The sequence below is a fragment of the Sarcophilus harrisii genome, chromosome 4, assembly GCF_902635505.1.
Source record: "Sarcophilus harrisii chromosome 4, mSarHar1.11, whole genome shotgun sequence".
Lineage (NCBI taxonomy): Eukaryota > Metazoa > Chordata > Mammalia > Dasyuromorphia > Dasyuridae > Sarcophilus > Sarcophilus harrisii.
The window spans coordinates 290696048-290704464 of NC_045429.1; the positions used below are offsets into that span (position 1 = coordinate 290696048).

At 35.1% G+C, this 8417-nt stretch overlaps 1 protein-coding gene across 2 annotated transcripts; it reads right to left on the reverse strand.

The window, feature by feature from the left end:
- Positions 1–936: 936 nt before the first annotated feature.
- Positions 937–8417, reverse strand: RPL26 (ribosomal protein L26). 2 transcript variants are annotated; one of them, XM_003768722.4, is made up of 4 exons: positions 8319–8417; positions 7600–7772; positions 4291–4431; positions 937–1105 (listed from the first exon to the last, which is right to left on the reverse strand). In XM_003768722.4, exons 2-4 carry the CDS (start codon positions 7765–7767, stop codon positions 977–979), a joined length of 438 nt encoding a protein of 145 aa, XP_003768770.1. In that variant the 5' UTR covers positions 7768–7772; positions 8319–8417; the 3' UTR covers positions 937–976. The 2 variants fall into 2 exon arrangements, with proteins under 2 accessions (XP_003768770.1, XP_012404194.1); XM_012548740.2 differs by lacking the exon at positions 8319–8417 and adding an exon at positions 8130–8314.

Consider the following 8417-nt stretch of genomic DNA (forward strand, 5'->3'; position numbering starts at 1 on the left):
TCCCTTTGAAGTCACAATAGAGGTCTGCTCTAATCTTTAATTTATATTGAATTGTGGTATAGTTTTTAAGACCCAGAAAGTATTTCTAATCACACAGAAGTCACCTAATCTGTGCACCTGACTTCTCATCTTAAAACTGAGGATGTACTAGACATCCAAATTATTTGTAGCTTTATTCTGAATTCAATATTGCTCAAAATAGATGGGTCACATTGTTATGGACAACTTTATTGCAATGGCATTTCTGCTACGTGGAAATGGTGTTTAAAGCAATGTTCACCTCACAGTTCTTCATGATCTAACTCCAGTGGGAATCAAATATTCTTTAGGAAAATTTTAAGGAAACCAGAAATTTAAAAAACTCATTGAATGAAAGCATAACTCAGAGGATTCATAGAGCTTGAAGGTATATAGGTACTTAAATAATATGCTTCAACTTTCAGAAGAAAACTCATCTTAAAAAGAGGTGAATGTCAATTCTCTAGAGCTCACATAGTGAGAATTATAGTGGGAATACACATTGAGAATTATAGTGGGAATAAGTATATTTGCTTTTAGGAACATGAATTCTAAAATAAAACTTCCTTTTCATAACTTTATATAATCAGAGAAGGGCTGTTAACAATTACTATTTTTCTTTTTTGGGGTTTCAACTTGAACAACTTTCCCAAACTTCCCATAAGTGAAAACCAATTTGGTAAGTCACTATATGAGTTAACATTATTGGACAATAGAACGTTTATGTACACTCCGAGACATCATAGACAAGTTCTTATTAGGATGTAACCATTTTGTTCTATCCTCATCTTCAAATGGGGTCAATTTCTGATGCTGGAAAATGAAACAAACTTACAAAAGGAATTAAGATATGTCAGGAAAAGGGTAAAGAGACCAAGCGCAAGATCTGAATCTTTTGAAGCAGCAGAAACACCAAGGTTTGTGCATTCTAGCAATTTAATTACATTCATGTAATTTTTTACTCTTGCATTTTCTCAATAGTTTCTTCCTTATATTTTCCCTTTTCCTTTCCTACTTGGCGAGATTTGGCTTTTCGTTCAAGGATTTTTTTGCGATCTTTGTCCAGTTTTAGCCTTGTGATAACCACCTGCAAAAAGCAGAAAACAATATAGTTTAAACTGAAAAACAAAACACTATACTAACATATATTTAGTGTCCCAAAGGATTAATTTCGTTTCCAGAAGCAGTAAATGTCATGACTAATAATCATAAAATTAGGAGGACAAAAACAAAAATAAAAAGCATTTCTCCTGAGAGGAATTGGTTCAAATCCTGATTCTGCTACTTATTTACCTTCATCTATAAAATGAAACATTGGAATTAGATTTCATCCAACTCTAAACTGAGGTGCAATGAAGAATTCATAAGTGTAAGACATACACTATCTTTGAGATTAATTAGAAAAGTAAAGGAAGTATAAAAGTTAGAAAATACAAAATCGTGGGATAAAGGCTACGTTAAAAGACCCTGTCAGATGGATCAACAATATTAAGAATGGTTAGGAAAGGAGTGTGGAAAAAGTATAAGATGACCTTTAAAAATTAGGTAAAATTCAGAGAAAAGATTTTCTCTGTATGTTTAGGTTCCTTTTTGTTTGCCAGTTTCGTTTTCCTATTTGATTATGCTTTGTTTATACTTTCAGTGAGAGCCAACACATTAATGGGCATAGTTTATAGTCTCTGGAATTGGTCTTATTCTAACAGTTTAAGCATCTGATGAAAAAATCCTTAGTTCATTAAGAATGCAAAATTTTGGTTTATATAGATTAGCTATATTAATCTCTTCCTGTGTATTTGTGGCCTGAATTAAAAGGTCCTATTTATTCTAGTCTCTAAGAAATTCTTAATTCGGAAAAATACCAACCCAAAGAAAAAGTCTTTGTACTGATGATAATCATTTAAATAGTTTCTGATGAATCACTGTAAGGAACTTTCACAAATTTACACTTAATTTATAAAATTTCTAATCTTCTTTAAATTGGAACTGAAATTTAGTTATATCATGAAATGCACTTCTTACACTACTTTCTTTTTCAACAGTTCCAGAGTGATCCTGGTATCCAGTATTGAGAATACTGGCAAGAAAATTTCTTAGAACTGAGCGTGCACAACAACATAGCATTCTCACTCTGTTGTTGTTTGCTTGTATTTTGTTTTCTTTAGCAGTTTTTTTCTTCATTCTTGATCTGATTTTTCTTGTTCAGCAAGATAACTGTATAGATATGTATACATATATTGGATTTAACATATATTTAACATGTATTTGACTATTATTATTGGACTGTCATGAAATAAATATATATCCCCAGATATAATTCTGGGGAGGAGGTGGGGGGAAGGAGAGGAAATTTGGAACAGACGGTTTTACAAGAGTCAATGGTGAAAAATTACCCATGCATGTTTTGTAAGTAAAAAGCTCTAATAAAAAAATTAATAAAAAGAAAAATAATAAAATATTCTATGATGATATCATAGATCTTTAGAACTATGAGTAGTAGGTGGAGGAAAAAAAATCCTAAGGAACCCACAGTTTCCAAGATAGCAACTATCATCTGACATGGCAATTGTGATAGTTAACTTTACAACTATCAAGTAATCTTATCAATAGACTATTCAATATGACAAACAATTATTAAAAGCCAGGCACGAGGCTAAGACCATCTTTAGGATGGTGAGTTTACAAGTGAAAATGCTGCAAGGTAGAAAGATTGTAGACTTAGCAAGGTGACAAATTTTCATGAGCTAGGGGATCTATACAGGCATGCTGAGGAATACTAACTTTCACAAAACTGGCTAGTTTGGACATTTGCTATTTTTCTCTTACATAAAATTCTGGCAATAATAATGAGAAGAAAACCTCTAGCATATTCAGTGGAATGGAAGTAAAGAAAATCTTGATAAAAGATTTATGGGAGGCTATAGACAATTGTGACAAAAAATGCATATGAAAGAACTTATACAGAATTGCAAATGTGGTAAGAATAAAAATGAGATAATGATGCAAGATTTTATTGTGAAAAATAAAACAAAAAAATGTTAAAGAATGTGAACAAATAGTTCTCAAAAAGACAGCAAACTATTAAGAACCACACAGAAAAAAATTTTCAAATCACTGATAATAAAATGCAAATCAAAACTACCCTGAGGTCTCTTAAAACCCAGCAAGTTGATAATAGGAAAGACAGGCTCCCTAATTCATTGTTCTTAGACCAGTGAATTGGCACAACTTCTCTAGAAAGTAATTTGGAACTATGTAAGCAAAATGATTGAAATGCCTATACTCTGACCCAAAGATTCCATTGTTGGTATATATCCCAAGGAGGTCATTGATAAAAATATACAAAACAGCATCTTTTGTGATAGCAAAGAATTGTAAAATAAAAGTGGATGTCCAGAGATATTTAGAATTGCTAAACAAACTATGGTGCCTGATTATAATGGAATATTATTTTGTTGTAAAAGAATTTAAAATACAGTTCATTAAGTTCATAGACTTAGCAGTGACAGGGTCTCACTGGCACTATAGAAATAAATCTTGCACTGTTATATTGAGTATATGTATGCTAAAGAATACTAACTAATCAACAAACAGGCAAATCTGTACTTTTTACTTCCCTATTTATATTAAACTGAAAATAATTATTTTCTATGTATTTAAGAGTCCTACTGCTCTCTAAATTTCTGATCAGATGTAGGATTAAAATTCAATTATAAATGCAATGTGAATCCAAGGATGTGTTGGAAGAAGGAAAAGATGATTATGTCTATCTACTGACTATAAGTAGTTGAACCAAGATGATCAATGATTAATAATTAATACTATTTCACACTGAGCAAACTAAAATAAAATATAATACAAATCCCTTAATACATATCTACTTAGAATAAGCAAAACCAATTCCCCAAATTAGCCATGTTTTAAAACACACCCATACCTCACCCCTTTCCTCAGCTGTCATGAAACTAAGCAATGCATTTCATCTTCATTCTTTTGGTAGAATGGTTTAATTATTAATTATTACTAACGTATGACCGAAGCAAGGTAACAAAATATTCAATAAAGTATTCCTTGGGATCTTGAAAAAAACATTGGAGTCATCTGATCTTGGTATTGCTGGGCAAATTATAATAACATTTAGGAAGCATTTAATAAAAACTTTCCCATTCCACAGAAATTGGTGCCATAGATGTTATTATCCAGTAACAGGGTTATTGTAACCACAATGATGATTAATTTTTTTCCCTCTCCTCAAGCTCTGAAATATTATCATACCTTGCTTGGATGAATGCCCACATGGACAGTTGTACCATTAGCCTTCTCACGCTGTACACGCTCAATGTAAATCACATATTTCTTTCTGTAAACCTGGACTACTTTACCAATTTGCTGTCCTTTATAGTGTCCACGAACAACCTAAGAGCAAATTACAACATAACAGAAATAGGTAAAAAGGAAATTAGATCAATTCTATATATTATACAATGTATGAAAAAAACCAAACATATTTGTTCATTGAGAATAATAAAAACTAGGCATCCAATGTGGCTCTCTTTAACAATGAGATGATTCAAACCAGTTCCACTTGTTCAGTGATGAAGAGAGGCAGTTACACGCAGAGAGAGGACCAGGGGAACTGAGTGTGGACTACAACATCGCATTCTCTGTTGCTTGCTAGCATTTTGTTTTCTTTCGCAGTTTTTTTCCTTCATTCTTGATCTTATTATTTATACCTTCTAAATCCAATTCTCCCTGAGCAACAAGAGAACTGTTCGGTTCTGCACACATATATTGTATCTAAGATCTACTGTAACCTATTTAACATGTATAGAACTGCTTGCCATCTGGGGGAGGGGGTGGAGGGAGAGAGGGGAAAAATCAGAACAGAAGTGAGTGCAAGGAATAATGTTGTAAAAAATTACCCTGGCATGGGTTCTGTCAATAAAAAGTTATTAAAAAAAAAACCCCACTTCTTTCAATTGGGAACTAGGGTTATACAGTGATCAGATTTCATGAAATAAATAGACTTTTATTTCAATAATTGTTTTTATTAGGTAATTTTTAGGATATTAAAATTAATTTTAAAATTTAATCCTGGTAATAAAAGAGCACATTTAAAAATATCATTCTACTTAAAAAAAAAAAAAAAAAAAAAAGACTTATCAATATGGAGATGGTATCAATACAGAGGAGCGGATGAGATCAGCAAGTGAAATAGCATAAAGAGAAAGAGAAGAGAAACCCAGGAGACACAGTATCCAGCAAAGGAGACAGGTAGGAGGAAAATTCTAGAGAGAAAAGCCTGTCAAGGAAGGTAAAATTAACAGTGTCAAAGACTATAGAGAAGTCTAGGAGAATGAAGACTGAGAAAAGGGCATTGGATTAACTATTAACAACTAAAAGATTAGTAACTTTGGAGAGAACAGTTTCAGTAGAATGGAGATGAAGAAAACCAGATGATAAGTTAAGGAGAGTGAGAAAGTGAAGGTAGATTGTAAACAGCTTTTTCTAGGAGTTGCTACAAAGGACAGAAGAGATATAGAATAAGATTGAAAGGATTAAGTGTAGGGGCTTTCAGAATGGGGAATGATACAGGAGGTAATCTATTGGAAGAACTGGGATGGAATGGGAGCACTTCGTAGAAGTTTAGCCTTGGTAAGGTCACTTCATGTGAGACAGGGATGAAGGAGGAAAGAATAGGAGGTGTAAGTGACAGGAGATGAGGGAGGGGGAGTTCATGATGAATGATTTCAATTTTCCCCCCCTATATATGACAAAGCTCTCTCTGCCTTTTCTCTCATTCAATCCAGAGCCTCAACTATTATACAGTGATGTGCTGGAGTCAGTTCCTACCTGAGGCATTGTTAAAATTTTTTTACACCTTAGAAATTGGCAACCATTACAAATCTGGGGTTTGTTTATTGTTTTGATTGCCTAGACTTAAAAAAAGTGATGAACAAAATGTTAATGAGGCAGATTAAAGTTAAAAGTATGACGTTTCCATCCAACTTCACAGGTTCAAAATCAAGTTCATTCATCTGTTCTCTTAAAATTGTTCTTCCTTTTGATGTGAACTTCTCATTTATATCCTCACAGTTATCTACTCTCTCCCTCACATGCATGCAATTTGTTTCCAGGTGCTAATGATTTACATACACAATAAAACAGCAAAGATGGATTATACATGAAATTGTGATTTTTTTATTAATTGCAATATTTCTGCTGCCCAGTTTAACTCTATACTAACTCTTTCAGGCATTTCCTCTTCTTTCCAATCCATCTTTCATACTGCTGCCAGAATGATCTTTATAATACATGACATTATAAAATATGCACGATATAACTACTTTAAAAGTGTTAATACAGAAATCTTGTTCATCTTACGTAACAATAAACACTATATAACTTATTAGATGTGGTCATGCCATTGCTTTACTCAATATTTACTCTGTTCAAGTCTGATTCTTTTTGTACAGCAAAATAACGGTTTGGTCATGTATACTTATTGTGTATCTAATTTATATTTTAATATATTTAACATCTACTGATCATCCTGCCATCTAGGGGAGGGGGTGGGGAAGTAAGAGGTGAAAAATTGGAACAAGAGGTTTGGCAATTGTTAATGCTGTAAAGTTACCCATGCATATATCCTGTAAATAAAAGGCTATTAAAAAAAAAAATTTACTCTGTTGTCTGACAAAGTTCAAACTCCTCTCTGCCTGGTAAACTTAACTTAATCACCTTTGTCTCATCTTATTCCCTGCTCCATGTACCTCCCCAACTTAAAACTTGAAAACTGTCCACTTCTAATGGAGCAAATATATAGTCATTTAGGCTGTTTCTCTTGCTAGAAAACACTTTCCTCTATCTTTTCACCTAGGAAATTTCTTCCAAGAACTGTTCTCAGACTTTAAAATACCTTTTCTGTAGCTTTCTAGTACACTTAGGGTATACTTTATAATTATGTACCCCAGGCAAGTCACTTTATAGCTGCTAAATGCCCGAGGCAGATCTAAACTCTGGTCAAGCCAAGTACTCTAACCACTGAAACACCCAACTGCACATCCAAAGGAACTGAGGTTGGGATCTCATTACAGAGATTGCCCAGGGGAAACAAAGCAGGCCACTTCTATGCCACTAAAAAGCCTTCTAGTTGCTTAAAATATAAATTAAATAACTTGCCCAGAATCACACAACTAGTAGATACGAGTATCCATTATGGTAAGATGTCTCTTCAGGATCTGGCAGCCACTTGCCAGTAGCTTTTTTAAAACCTGTTGCTTACAAATCATTAAGAATTCAAGATGGTTACTGTTCCTTTCACCTATACTGTCAAGGCAGTAAGTGAGATAGGTAATTCTGGAGCAGGAAGTGCTTGGGTGGGTTTTAAATAGTCATTATTTTACATAAAATTATGACACTGCTTTATTTCCTATTCTAACCTAGACTAACTTTTTAGAGTCAATTCGCCGCCATTCTTCCCCTTCCCAACCCATCATTCACATTGCTGCCAAAACAGTCTTTACCGTACACGGGCAGGGCCTAAGTTAACTTAAAACTTTAAAAGCGCATCAAGTTACATACCTGGACTTCATCATCTTTTCGAATGGGCATGGAGCGGACATTGTATTTCTGTCTCAGTTCCTTAGAAAGAGGAGAAGACATAATTTTCCTCCGTATGTGGGAAGGGGCATTGAAATGCCTCTTGCGGTTCTTGCTTCGGTCAGAGGTCACAAAGGGATTGAACTTCATTTTGACTACAGGAAAAGGCAGCAATAAAAAAATAAATAAAAGTGAGATACGGATAGACTAGAACGTTAAAACCCCATTTTGCGTCCCCATTTCAGCAAAATGACTAGTTTTTTCCAGTTCTCAGTCTCCTGATCTAGGGTTCCTTGGCTGCTCCCTTTACTTCGCCCCCCTCCCTCCCCCTCCCCCCCTCCCCCTTCGGCCCAGCTCAGTACACTGTGGGGAGGGGAGAGCAAGAAAAGGGGGCAGGACTCGACTCCACAACAGGACCCCGTCACCCTCACTCCGTCCTCAAAAAACAAATCCCATCCACAACTATACTAAGCGAAAGTTATTTCCGCCGTTTCCACAGAGCCATTCCGTACCCCCCCAATCGCGGCCAGCAGCGGCCCCGGGGCTGGGCCCCGGCTACTGGCCATCACCAGACTTCACTAAGGTTCCCTGTGAATTCTTGGAGGGGTCAGAGCCACAGTCCCTCTGCTGCATGGTCAAGACAGCAGCTACAGAGGACGGATGGCAACGGATTGCATGAGGAAAAGCTAGAGAAACCTCACCCTCAAAGACACGGCGGAAGAGAAGAGACTGAGGAGAGACTTCCGCCTCCTAAAGAAGGCGGGGAAAACCATAAATCTAGATCTCGCGATATCTCCGGA